At 43.1% G+C, this 13,527-nt stretch overlaps 1 protein-coding gene across 3 annotated transcripts in view; it reads left to right on the forward strand.

The window, feature by feature from the left end:
- Nucleotides 1-13,527, forward strand: part of STOX2 (storkhead box 2) — a 143,412-nt gene that overhangs the window by 67,232 nt on the left and 62,653 nt on the right. Inside the window, exon 1 of one of the 3 annotated variants that reach the window (XM_041395718.1) lies at nt 3,293-4,474. The exons of the other annotated variants lie outside the window; for them this stretch is intronic. Coding sequence (XP_041251652.1) covers nt 4,309-4,474 — 166 coding nt within the window. The 5' untranslated portion in view covers nt 3,293-4,308. Of the gene's footprint in view, nt 1-3,292; nt 4,475-13,527 lie in introns of those variants that run through there. 3 annotated transcript variants of the gene reach the window in all.

Raw genomic sequence — 13,527 nt, forward strand, 5'->3', positions numbered from 1 at the left:
CCTTTGTAACATCTGATATGGAACAAAGCTGCTTTTTTGAAATTTGTAATGTCAAATCTATACTTTGGAAGTGGCTACTATTATATTGCCAATTCCTGATAAGGAATCGTTAGGTTATGAGGAATCGTTAGGTTATGAGGCAGGCAGGATGCCTAATTTTGGTTTAGTTCAGACCTTTTCCCCAAGACCCCTATGGTTTATTTATCCAAGTATCACCTCTCCCCCTAGTAATGCAAGATAGAGATGGTTCCTGTTGGATTGTCAATACCAAATTATAAAAATGAATGCTTTATCTGATTCTCAATAAAAAGCTTCTGAATTTAACCTTTCCCTTATTAAACAAAAAATCTCCCCCAAAAAAACAAACAAAAAATAAAACCCCAAAACAAAACCCCCTCAAAACAATTATGGATGAATAAAAAAACCCCAAAACCACAAGCTTTGCCACCATCTCAATTTTTCTCGTCACTACCAAGTGTTCATGTTCCCATTAGTGTAATTCATGCCTGGAAGAAGAACTTTTCCTTACTTCTAGCAAGCTCTATTAGACAATTTCCATAGCTGAGAATCTTTTCTTTACTCTGCTCTGACATAGCCATATGAATCCAAAAATTTATTTTCCTTCATTGAAAAAAAAAAGTAAACTTAAATGTGTCAGAATAAAATGTTGTGGATTTGTTTGTTCTTTTGTTTTGTTTTGTTTTTTTTAAAGTTCTCAAATTTTAGCTTTCAGATCACATGAAGAAAATAGTTTTATTTCAGTTTGGCCACTGAAGAAAAAAAAAAAAAAAAATCGATTACACTCACAATTCTAGCTCTTATTCCAAAGAAAACAGCCAAAACTTAAACTTGGTCTTTAATTATATATTTGATTCATCCCAGTAACAACACTTGACTTCAAACAATTCAAGAGCAGGAGGAAACTTGCTCTGAATTCCTCTCTTCAAAGATACCATGTCAGAAGATTTTAAGCTGAAACCAAACAAGATAACTGTGAGAAGACTTGATAAAAGGAACTTCAGGTGACCACAGGAACAACGTCTCAATACTGAGATGTTTTTAAATTGTTTTTAAACAGATCTCCCCGCATGTGGGAAGGGAAAATTGATCTTGCCAGATGGTCAAACCACTATAGTTGCTTATTTCTCTCATTCCCTCCTCCTTTCATAGTTTTAGGAGCAAATTATTATTCATTTAAAATTACCACACAAGGAAAATGGGTCATTAGCTGTACCCAAAACTATGAACCAGTCTAATTCCTACAACTGATAAGTAGACAATACCATGTGTTAATTATATGTACTGTATTACCCTTGTGACAATTCATGGAAGTGTACAAATTAAGTCAATTAAAGCCACTTGAAAGACTTCTGTGCATTGTCACCAATTCATAGTGCACAGCAAATTGCTTGAAAAGAATTGGGGTGTGTGCTTTATCTGACAGTTGCAGAGCCATCCCATCTTTTTTTATTTGATACTTATTAGAATATTTTAGTTGGGAATAATTATACAAAAAGCCAGTGTAAAGATCACTGTGTCCTTGTTTGTTGTTGTGTTTGTGTGTGTGTCCTGCTTTGTTCTGTCTTTCTACTTCTTGACCTCATTTTTCCTCCTCATTGCTGATTCCTATTTGTCTCTTGTCTCATGTCATCTTTTAATGGAACAGATTGATATCTAGGGCTGTGTCTAGACTAGGAGAAAAGTTGAGTTTAGTTCAGCAATAAGTTGAAGTTAGCTGGCCAACTATATTCAACCACTTCTTGACTGCTGGAAAGGCAAAGCCATCGTTCATTCAGTGTTCAGATAGTGCAATGTGAATTTATGCTCCTAGATAGAATTTAATTTGCTTCTACATCTGGTAAAATAGGTACATTTTTTAGGTTTGACTTATCTAGGTAGTGCTAACCAATCTACCCCAAGCTCAGCCTTCAAGAAGAAAAATGGAATGATTCTAAAAGTTCTTATGGTTTTTCTGGTCTGAGGGTGAAAACATGCTCTATTATAAGCTTTGCGTAGGTTGATGAGTAAATTGCTAGATGAGTAAGTTTTATGATGGAAAATCTTATGTTTTTATTAGAGGAGCTCTAGGCCATCTTTTTTCTCATCTTAACTTTTTCCTGTTGCTACCAGTATACAAAGCATCAGTGGAAACATGTCTTTCCTGATAGTTTTTCACAGTTGGAAAAAGATGAGGCTGAATGAGAAAGAACCCCGTAGCATTTAGCTTTCAACTTTCTTGCTGAGTTTCATTGGCGGATATTCTACTCATACGAAAGGGACTGCCGTATATGAGCCCATGAATAATTCTGTGTGTGTGTCCGCAGGAGTGCAGCCAGATGGGCTGAGGTGGCTGCTGAAGTGACTAACCCACAGCCATGCAGCAAGGCAGCTAAGGGATAATATCTCATGGCCCACTGGCTTTGGAATTAAGTTAATTCACTGATGGTCAACCTTTGACTGGTTCACCACTATTGAAAATTGCCAGTTACAAAATTACACTCCTCAGTTTTTCCATGCTCTTAGAAATGTGACACAAACCACTGTAAGAAGGATTAATTATAAAAATATAAATATATAAGTAATTTAACGAAGCTGCAAAAGCAACATTTTCACATCCCTGCATTGCAGTTGTCCCCACTGATAACGGTGGCAGCACCTGACACCGGGCGTGCTCAGAGCCGTCTTGCAGAGGAAGAACCGAGTCCCTTTGCACGGTTCTGGTTAACTGGAGTTCATATAATGCCCGGGTGGCCAGGCCCCACTCAAGAGGGTGCCCTGGGAATAGATGTGTGAGCCACTGTGAGAGGGTGGGCAGCCCCCTTCCCGCCAGTGAGGGGGCAGCCCGGGTGTCCTGGATACCCTTGGGGCGTGTGGTGGTTGTCAATGTGGCGGTGTGGCTGACTGGGCCCTCCTGGGGAGAGCCGGTTCTTGAGGCGCCGATGGGGAAAGGCGGCGGAGGATGCGTGGGTGAGCCCCGCAGGCTGTGCGCAGGGGTGCCCCGGGGATGCACATCTGTCCCGGCGCCCTTCCCTCGGTTATGTCCATTCGCCTCGCGGCTGGCCCGGGGCGGCAGCGGCGCCCGAAGGGGCCGATGGCCAGGCCCGGCCCGCAAGGCCGCCCTGCCCGTCGCTCTCCCTGCCCGCTGGCCGCAGCCCGGCGGTGCGGCGTGCCCAGCGCTGCGCACCCGGCCCCGGCGCTCCGCCATCACTGCCACCGCCAGGAAGGAAGGAAGGACGGACGGACGGACGGACGGAAAGGAGGCGGAGCGGGAGCCGGCGGGAGGGGGCCGGGTCCCTGTCGTGCACGGGGTTTTGTACGCGGGCGCCTGCGAGCCGGTGCCGCGCGGGGGAGCGCGGAGCCCGGCGGGACTAGCACGGCTCCGGCGGGAGTGGCATGAGCCCGGGCGGCGGCGCGGTGCCCGGCGCTCCGGCAGCGGCTGCTCTTTGCGCGGCGAGGCGGAGGGCAGGCGGCGGGCGGGCCGGGCAGGCGGGCGGAGCGGCCGGCGGCCTCCCCTCTCGCGCCGGCCCTCCCTATCGCGGAGCCGGCGGCGATCCAGCCCCGGGGACAGGCGGGCGGGGGGCGGCGCCGACCATGGCGAGGCGCGGCGCTGCCGGGGGCCGTGGGCCGCTGCCGGCCGCCCGGGCGCCGCGGGCCTGAGGAGGAAGGAGGCGGCGGTGGCGGCGGGTGGGGGGTCGCGGCTGCATCCCCTCGTCCCGCGGCCGAGAGAGGCGTCTGTGGGCCCTCCCTCCTCTCCTCTCCCTCCTCCTTCTCCTCCCGCCGCTCCTCCCGCCGCGCCGGGAGCTGCCGCCTCCTCCCCAGCGCCGGGCGCGCCGCGGTCGGGGTCGCAGCCGGCGGCCGCGGGATTTTCCTCGTTTGTTTGGGCCTTTTGTGTCGGGGCTCACAGTTGGCTAAGCACGGCCGGGCTGAATTGGGCCATTGTTCGGGACCCCCGAGCTCCCACGCTGCACATCTCTCGTCCCCCGCCCCCCTTCAGCTCCCCCTCCCCCCCCCCATTCCTTTTTTTGCCTGAGAAGCCACATAACGTGCCTTTCCTCCACGCAAATCTGGGAGCTATAAGCCGGACCGATTGCAAATGAAGTGTAATGCATTGTGGGACGTGTGTAAAATTGGATCATTCGAGGGAGAAAAAAAAAAAAAAGGAAGGGACCTGCGGCTGGCGCCCTAGAAGAGGGAGCGGCGAGATGCGCGCAGGTTGCGCCCCGGCGGTGCCCGCGCTAGGCTGATGCCCGGCAGCGCGCACCCCTGACCCATGCTGCGGCGGGAGGAGTAGGCTCGGGCATCCTCAGGATGAAGAAGACGCGGAGTACGACCTTGCGGCGGGCCTGGCCTAGCTCCGACTTCTCCGACCGGGCCTCAGACCGCATGAGGTCCCGCAGCGAGAAGGACTACCGACTGCACAAGCACTTCCCCCCAGCTTTTATTTCCCAGGCATCACGGGGCTACATGACATCAGGTTTGTAACATAATTTGTGTATGCGAGAGAGCTTTATTGCGAGCCTGATTCGGGATGTGTGTCTGGCTGGGAAGGATGTGTTGGTGGGTACGGAGGGGAGCCTGCGATCGGGGAGGCTGAGTTGTTAGGAATAATGAAAAAAAAAATAGCATACATCCACCATTTTGTACCTCTGCAAGATTCACAGCGGTGTCCTCGCAATATGGTGTTTAAAATCTATTAGTCTAGTGAAATAAAACGTGTGAGAAAAACGATTGCATCTGTGTTGCGGAAGAGCAGACAAAAATGACTGGATGTGCAGAGCATGGAGCCCTTTGCGCCTTTTGTGCGTAAAAGCATGTGCTGGATATTTACTGCTCTCCCACACATTCCGCTTAAAATGCAGTGAACTCTAGTTCTAAACTCATCAGGTTTTCGTGTTTTTCCATTTTGGAAAGGAAAAGGGTTGCAAATGCAGTTGTCTTGTTACAGGCTCTCAGGCTTTCAGCTGCATGTTTCTGCAATCGCAAGGCATGTGTTGGTGAAAATGACTGTAAACACATTTGCATTTGTTTTTTGAGGTGTAGAGAAGACCAGACCTGTGTATGTGATGGAACACACACGTGCATGTATATTCATTTGTCAGTGGCTTTCAAGGAAGGCCGTAGGGAAATAATGGACACTGCACCAACATGTTTGTGCATGGGAAAGAGAAAGCACAAGCAAAACAAAAAACAGCGCAGGGAAAGGCAGACATCAGGGAGAGGCTTGGCCTCCGATGGAGTGCTGGTGGGATTTTGGAAAGCTTCAGTACTATTTGTAGAATCTGCTCCATCCAGAAATGCATCTTAATGGCCTTGGAATTAAGGCATTTCTTAAACGCCCAGAAGAAGACTTGGGAAAATGCTGATGGGGAGGGGGCCGGGGGCAGAAAATCCTGGAAACCTCCTTTGTTGTTCTGCTGCCTGCTTATTGTGATGATAGAACATAATGTTTCATTATTATGATGGCAAATTCCAATTTATCACAAAGGCACGTTTCTCCCTCTGAGGCACAATTTAGGTTGAGTAGGCAGATTCCTTTAAAGGAGAAAACTAAGGTATTTATAATGCATTACTGAAAACGTCTCCAGCCCTGTACTGCTGTCCCCTCCCGCCCCATTTCTGCTGCAAAGGTTGAGCCACAGATTGTGGTTTTCAGTTATATGCTCACTTTCCTGTCTCTGGCCCGAATAAACATATCTCTTTAGTCAGGATTGGTTTTTCATGTTTTAAAAGTGCCTTGTGACTGTTTTTTCTTTAATGCCCAAGTACAAGAGGAATAATACGCATTTTATTGAAAAATCTGCTCGTGTAAGAGTGTTGTGCCATTTTGGCAATTGGTGCTCTGGTTCCTGGGAAGTCACATAGTGGGTGGAAATAACGAGGAAAATTTGTGCTTGAACAACTGAAGAGGAGAATGGTTGTGTTGGTGGAGTGGTTGACTTGTTCCGTTGGTGCTGCAGGACTTGAAAGTGTCTGGAAAGCTGAATCTGACAATACTGCAAAGATTTTTCTTATTCTGGGTGAATGTCCTGGTATTCCCAATGTGAGATACCCTGTGTCAGGTCTGTTGAAGTCAGTAGTTTTTAGGCCCTTCTTTCAGTGTGAAAGCCCATATTTAAAAGAGAAGGAGCTCACGTGAGCATTTTGTGCCAAGTGGTGTGGTTCTTTCTTGTTTTTAATTCTTCAGCGAAGTGCTCGGTCTCTGTGAAAGCTTTTTGTTGGCAAGATTGGTAGAAACCAACCAAACAGTTGAACACCAGCAATCTGCAGAATCAGATATGTCACCCTGCATTTGTTGGCAGATACCTGTGTCCTTGAGAGGTAGGAAGGGGCACAGAATTTTAGTCTGCTATAGATATTTTAAAGTAATCTCCAGACCAGGAATACTTGTTTATGAATATAGAGGGTACTGATTTCAGTTGCAACAACTGAAGACAAGAACAAATGTCATGTTAAGTTTTACTAATTTGCTAAAGTTTTTGGAGGGAGGACACACTGAAAATCAAAATCAGCAAATATTTGTTGGTTTTGTTGTTTGGGGGTTTTTGTTGTTGTTGCTGTTGTTGTTTTTTCATCCCTAACAACAGCTTGTTAGGTTTTTATCTGGAAATTTAATTGTTCTCTCATAATGGATAGTTGCCACATTCTTTTTTTTTTTAAAGGATTCTTGTTGACTGCCTTTCCAGATATTAGTTTTGGGAGGTATAGCTACTGTGTCTAAACACTTCTCACTGTTTAAAGAAAACTCTCTTCCTTGCAGGAAATTTGTAGGAAGTCCACTGGTGTAAAAATTGTGAGGATCAGGAATACAAATACTTTCTTTGTCACCCAGAGTGTTGTAGGGGAGAAAGTGTCCTGAAACACATGGGCTTTTCAGGGGGCTGCATTCTGTTTATCCAACCATTTAACCTCATCACCATTAACATTGTTGTGGTTATCTTTTAATTAAATGCCTCATTGTTTGGAATGGGGTGGAGGGTGGGAAAGAAACCTTGGGATTTTGCCTCAATTGCTATGCTGGGGGAAAATACGGAAATGCATACAATCAAACAACCTTCAATGAGATGCTAAAAAGCCTGAAATGTTAATATTCAAGTATGCCTGAATTGAATGGAGACTCTATATATATTTCTTTCAGCACAGAGAAATACTGAGTAATTGTGCTGCCGTCAATGCCGTGGTGTTTTGTGTGAGGAAAACACAGTCCCTAACAGAACCATGTTTATAATGGGAGTGCAAACCTCATGCTACAGTGGTGAAGCACATCTGATTTTAAGCAGCCTTTTCAGTAAAACTGAGTAAGGAGCAGTTTGATATTTGCTTGATTTTAAGCAGCATTGGTGGCTGGCCAGTCACATTTTCAATACTTGGGGAACAAACTGCCCATAATTATAGAAAATTGATGCAGATGCAATTCATATGAAATCTAAAGATTGTCTGACAGATGAATGGAGATGGAAGTAAGGAGGGAAAAAAGCAGACAATTTAGAAAATCACACATTTTTGCTTCTGAATAATCTCTTGATACGTGCTATTAAATAGGCTGTACTCCAGGGTTTCTTTAGGCCTCCTAGCAACCACTAGGTTCAAAGGCCATGCAAGGAGTTCATTGTTCATGCAGAATATTAATTTCCCAGTGGAGGACTGTCTTGGAGAAAAAACACTGAAAAAGAAAATTACAACAATGTAGAGCTTCGACCTTGTGTGAGAAGAGAGACTGAAAGTTTGAATCCAATGCAATTCATGTACATGTATACAGTACCTCTTGCTGAAAAGGGGGAAATATACTTGAAGTTTGTGATATATTGCTGCTTAATTCAAGGGAAAAGAAAGAAATCATATGCAGCTGCCAAGCAGGATAAAATTTAATGCAACTTTGGAGGTCTCCAAACAGTTAAATGAAAGTATATATATAGCTTTTCAAATATTGGAAGCTTCTTGCCTTTTTTTTTTATTTTTTTATTTTTTCCTTTTTTCCTTCTAAATACGAAAGCAAGTCCTGGATTTTGTTTTAGCATAGAGAGGAGCTGCAGCCTGTGGTCAGTCCAGCCATTTAATATTCCTGGAACTGAGTAATGCTCTTGAAAACTTCTCCTGCAGCCTTCTTCATTTACTTTAATTGACAATTTTGGTATTGGAGGTAACATGTCAGTTTGAGATGGATGGAGGTGGTCTAGGGTCACAGCATGAAGGGATGTCTGAAGAGCTTTCTGCAATGGTAAAAACTAATTCCAGAGCATGGTTGTTTGGAGGTTACCTTTGAAAAGTGTGCAGTTACTTTACTGCTCTTTGCTTTACATTTTCGTTGCAGAGGTTTCAGTCCTTCAAAGTTGAAGAGTAAAATCCAGTCTCAGTGTTGTCTGCTGTTACTGGAGTTTGATTACCAAGTTCAAGTAGAAGAGAAAGAAGAGAAGTATGCAACCCTGCTGTCCAACTGATGGTATCTCTATGCAAATTAAAATTTGTAGGAGGAAAAGGTAACCTCATTCTCTCTTTCAGGAATGTTTGATGAAAGGTCTAGGACAAGCTCTTCAAGCTCCTTGAACAGTAAGAAGTATCTTGGGAGTCATCTGAGCAAATCTGAGAGTCCTAAGTTTTTGGTGTGTTTTTTTTTTTTTGTTTTTTTTTTGTTTTTTTTTTTGTTTTTAATCTTGAACCTGTAAGTCTAAAGATTAATATTTAGAGATGATTACACATGAGCTGAAGAACTCAGTTTAATGTAATTGAGAAGCGCCAGATACACACAAAGCTTATTCAGTTCTCATGTCCCTTAATTCAGTTATCTAAAGGAATATGTTGTAGCTTGAAAGCAGCTGTGTGGTAATTAATATTTAATGGAATAATCAGTATTGCATCACCTTCTTTTTTTAAAATGTGGTATTAAGAAACAGCTTCCCATATATCTTCTTAACAGTAATGTGATCTCTTTGCTTCCCTGAATTCTGAGTAGTTTTGTGTTGTTTTAGGCCAGACCCATTGCTGGGACAATTAAACCTGAGAGTTTATGGGTGTCAGTGGCCAGTAGGACCAGCTTTACCTCCTGGATCCTGCTCTGTCTCTTTTGCTGCAGTCTGTGGTGAACTGGTGAACCCTGAGAGGCTCACTCTGTTCAGTTAGTTCAGGGGCTGTGCCTGCTTTATTGCTTGGGAGGTTACTACTGGGCTCACTGTGTTTTTCCAGCCCCTTTTGGTCTCTGTGGCATCCACTTACCGTGACAGAGAATTAGGAACTTTCACTGCATCCTGATATAGGGGAAGGATCTAAGTGTGCTGTGTCTTCAGACCACAGACTTGGTTCAAGTTCATGGGCCAGTCATTTTTGCACAGTTTCTACTTCATTTTGTTTTCTCCCCAGTTTCTTGCCTAAAAGAATACAAAAGACAGGCTCTTCTCTCCTGTGGAGCCCTGGTTTTCATTCCTGCAGTTGTATGTGTGGTATTAACTCACATACAGTGCTGTGCCCATGCCTGTGTGTTTTGTCACACATGTGACAGAACCTGTGTACGCCTGGTCCTTGCCCACCAGGTACCAAGACATTTTCTGCATACCTGTGAGCTCACTTTTAGACCGAGCTGTGGGCAGTGTTCTGAGCACTGCTTGTGTGACCAAACTGCAGTTGAGTACCTGTTGCTCTTCCTGGCTGTTGTGACCTATGAGTGTGGGGATCCAGAGTGTCTCTTTTCTTCATGGCATTAGAAGTAAAATCGAGAGGAATGAATATAACAAAGAAAGAGAAGACTGTGTGTCTGCCTATCTTACCTAGACCTGTTCATGTTTCTGTCTCAGTTCAAAGCACTCGTCTCTGCAGGGCTAAGTTCCAGGTTAAAATTTCCTTCCTAGCCCCTTGCTCTTGCTTGCATTCAAAGTCTCCATGTTCTCTCTGCTGGTTTGCTTGGACCTTTGGCCAGGTTGGGGGGCACAGAGGTACTCCAGGATCAAGTAACCAAAGGCTGTCATTGACATTTGTATTGGAGTGTCAGTCTGCATCTGGATACATTTCTAGTTGTGTTTTCTCATAATCCTGTGACTGAAGTAATTTTTCTATATGCACACTAGGTATCATGATAGACCACTGAAGTTACAGGAAGCTCCTCTTTCAAGAGTAGACAAGGATTCAGAACAAACACAGTACTGATTCATCACGAATAGCTCCCTGTCTTTCACAGGTGTAGAGGTTATACCCTGTTGGCAACACTTGATGAACCTAAAGGGTGTTGAATATCTTGACATTTTGGAATTGAATAGCAGCCACATCTTTGCAAAATGCATTATTTGTTGGAGGGGACTGAAATGTGAGGATTCTGCAGATCACCTTGGGTTAGCTCGATGACCTGTTCAGCTGTGAGCAACAATAGGCCTTCATTTGCATGCTGGAGAGTTCATCCCAGAGTAAACTACTATCTTTGTAACATTCTTTGCACGGTTTAAAGACATTTAAGTACCATCATAAGACCAGAAAGATTCTATTTTGCTAAGCATGTTGTAGAAATCCTCCAAAAATTGTGGGTTTCTTTTCAGTTTTCTGGAAGGTTCTTTAGCATGACTCTGCTTTATATCCCCTAGCAGGTTGTAAAGTATCTCTGTGAACAGCATTAAAACAGAATCAAATCCAAATTCTGGGCCATGACTCAAGTAAAGCAGTGCTGAAAAAAATTGCAGGTACAGTTACTCTTGGATCCCTCTAAGCATGCTTTTACATAGGTGGAGGTGGCCAGACAGTATCAGTCATGACCAAAAATTGTCAGGTAAGTTAGAGCTTGTGTAAGAATTGCTAAATAACACAATGGTATTTGGTTTTTTCCTTGAAAAACATTATACTTCCCATTAGTGTAAATGACAAAACTACCATTAAATTTCCAAAACTGGATATCTGATGGTGGTGGTGTAGATGTAAATCTTTGCTTAGAAATATAGATTGCCCCTTGTAAGAAGTAACTAATTAATGCTTCATGCAGTTCTGTCCAACCACTGGGTTTAGTTTTTATAAGAAGAGGGAAAAAGGATAGTGACTATTAAAACTGAGACCTGAGTGCCTGAACTTGAACTGAACACTTTCATTTATAGATATTTTTTTCCAGATTAGTTAGCTAGGACAGGAAGCAGAAACAAAGGTTAAAAGCTTTTCTAAGAGTCTCAGGAAATTGTTCTTCTGTACTTGTTCTTGCAGAATTTTTGGTATCAAGGCCAGTAGTAACCAGAGTAGTCCTAGGGAAAATGCTTGAATATTGAAGTTGCAAAAATTTCCCAAACCAGTATTTGTTGCTCCCTAGTGACTGCCTGTAGCTATGAAAGGGTATGAAAGTTGTTTATAGCTACTGGCTTCCTTTTTTCAGCATATTTTATTGAGTTGGCTGCTCTACTGGTGCTGTTTTGTATCTCACTCTTGGATGACATATAGGTGCTGGAATTATCTTGTTCAAATTGCCTGTGGAGGGGGGTGGGGAAAAAGGAAGACCTGGCTTTACCACAAGTATATTTGGGTGTGCAGCATGATGGAGTGGGTAGAGCAGTCTAGTTTAGACAGAATCCTGATCTGTATTGGCAGCTTTTAAACAGGCTGCAAAAGGTAACTGAAGCAAGAAAACTTGATCTTCAACAGGCTTGAATTCATTACAAAGAGGATAGCAACTTTCCCTTTTCTGTCCCTCAAAGCGAGATTAAAATCACTGGGTTTGAAAGTTAGTAGGTGAGGGAGTATTCCCAGTTGTATCAGTCACTGACTTTGTTTTCCTGGGTACTTCTGTTTCTGCAGTTCTCTGCACTTCTGTTTTAATCGGTTCAGTAGGGGAATCTTCTCCTTTGTTTTATACTGTAATATTGCCCATCACAAAGAAAGGATCCTTTCTCAACCCAGGCTTTGATTTGGTAGTGGTGGGTGGGAACAGACATCCAGTAATAGGTGTGTTCAGTGTGAACCTAGCAGTCTCGTTCTGCAAGTGAAATCCTGTGTTCAGATCAACACTCTGTTCTTAGAATTTTCCATCTCACTTCCTGCAAGCCAAAAGAGAGAGCCTGTTTATAATAGCAGCAGTAAATGATGTGGTGTGAGTGCTATTCGGTACTGCTATCACTACTACCTTGTCAACCAACTCCTCACAATCCAAAAAATAGTTCTGTTTCTCATCAAATTGTAGATTATGTGATTCCTATAATTTTTAAAGTATATGTGTGTTTTCTTGTTGCTTCAGTTGGGAAATACTGTCTGCAGAACATAGCTACAAATGCACAATTCACTAGAAATTTCAAGTTGGGATATTGAAAAAACACATCTCAATGTTTTATTGAATTTCATAAGGTGTAAAAGCACCAGAGTAAGAATGAACTTGAACTGCTTTTATTTGTGGACCTTATGTGGGTGTTCGGGTGCTGTGAAAAAGAATGAAGGAAAAGTTGATCACATTTATACTAGGTCTTTTTATTTAACTAAAGGAGCAAGAAGAGAGACAGCTGAGGCATCTTGCCAGTCTTTCATTTTGTATCTGTCTTGCAAAGTTACTCCTAGCTTTTGTTTCTGTGTGATGCATTACAGGTATAGGCAGTACAGTGCATTCAGCTTTCAGCTCTAAACAATTAAACAGTAGCTGCTTCTGTTTAGCAGTTTTTCTTTTCAAAAGTTGTCCAGATAACCTAGATGAACTTTAGCTCTCTCTATTCCTGTGCCTTACTGACCAGAGGTTTTATTTTGAAAAGCATGTCTAATGTGAGAGTAAAAGAGGCCCACAGATGCTACTTGTCATCTTCTCAAACATGATCAAGAGTGCAGGGGCAGTTTGACTGGGATGCTGGAACTGAAGGAATATGAGAATGTCTTGTGTTTGGATGGTGTCTGTCCTCACTGTGGTATTTGTGTCAATGAAGGATCTTGTGCACCCATTGTTGAGGTGCCAATAGTGATAAATCTGCATTTAATGATCTCAAAACACCTTTTCTAGTTACCATTTCCTTTCCCAGATACATTGTGTAAAGAAAAAAACTGGAATGGCTCTTTTCAGTGAATCTGACTTCCACATTTTGTGACTTAGAGAGTATAATAGACAGTTCAGAAATACTTACTTAATGTGGCCTGGAAAAGGGAAAGTTCAGTATGAAAGCTGAGTTTATCATAACACAGGAAGCTGTGCTGGGAGAACCTAGATTGTATAAATTAGTTTCTTTGCGCATTTGTGTTCTTTTAATTTCCTCCATAATTTCCTATGAATTTCCTGTTGATGACCTGTGACTTAGTTTGTAGATGAACTTTGTAGATGAACTTCGTAGATGAACTTCTCTGACCATATGTGATAATGTTGTAAATGCTATAAATTGGACTGTTTATCCTGTAAGCCAGTGAAGATGATGTACTAAATTTCATTATGATACTTAACTTTGCCTCTTAAATTTTCACAGCATTTTAGAGTGAAGTACCATTTTTCATTTTCATAGGACATTCTAAATTCTGCTCTTGTGAGAATTTGCTTTCTTGGACCATACTGTGGCCTGTTTCACAAAATGTGAGCCTTAAACTAAATATTGTTTTAAGCAGAGTGAAGCG

Source organism: Onychostruthus taczanowskii, unplaced genomic scaffold (assembly GCF_017590055.1).
Source record: "Onychostruthus taczanowskii isolate IOZ18803 unplaced genomic scaffold, ASM1759005v1 scaffold12, whole genome shotgun sequence".
Lineage (NCBI taxonomy): Eukaryota > Metazoa > Chordata > Aves > Passeriformes > Passeridae > Onychostruthus > Onychostruthus taczanowskii.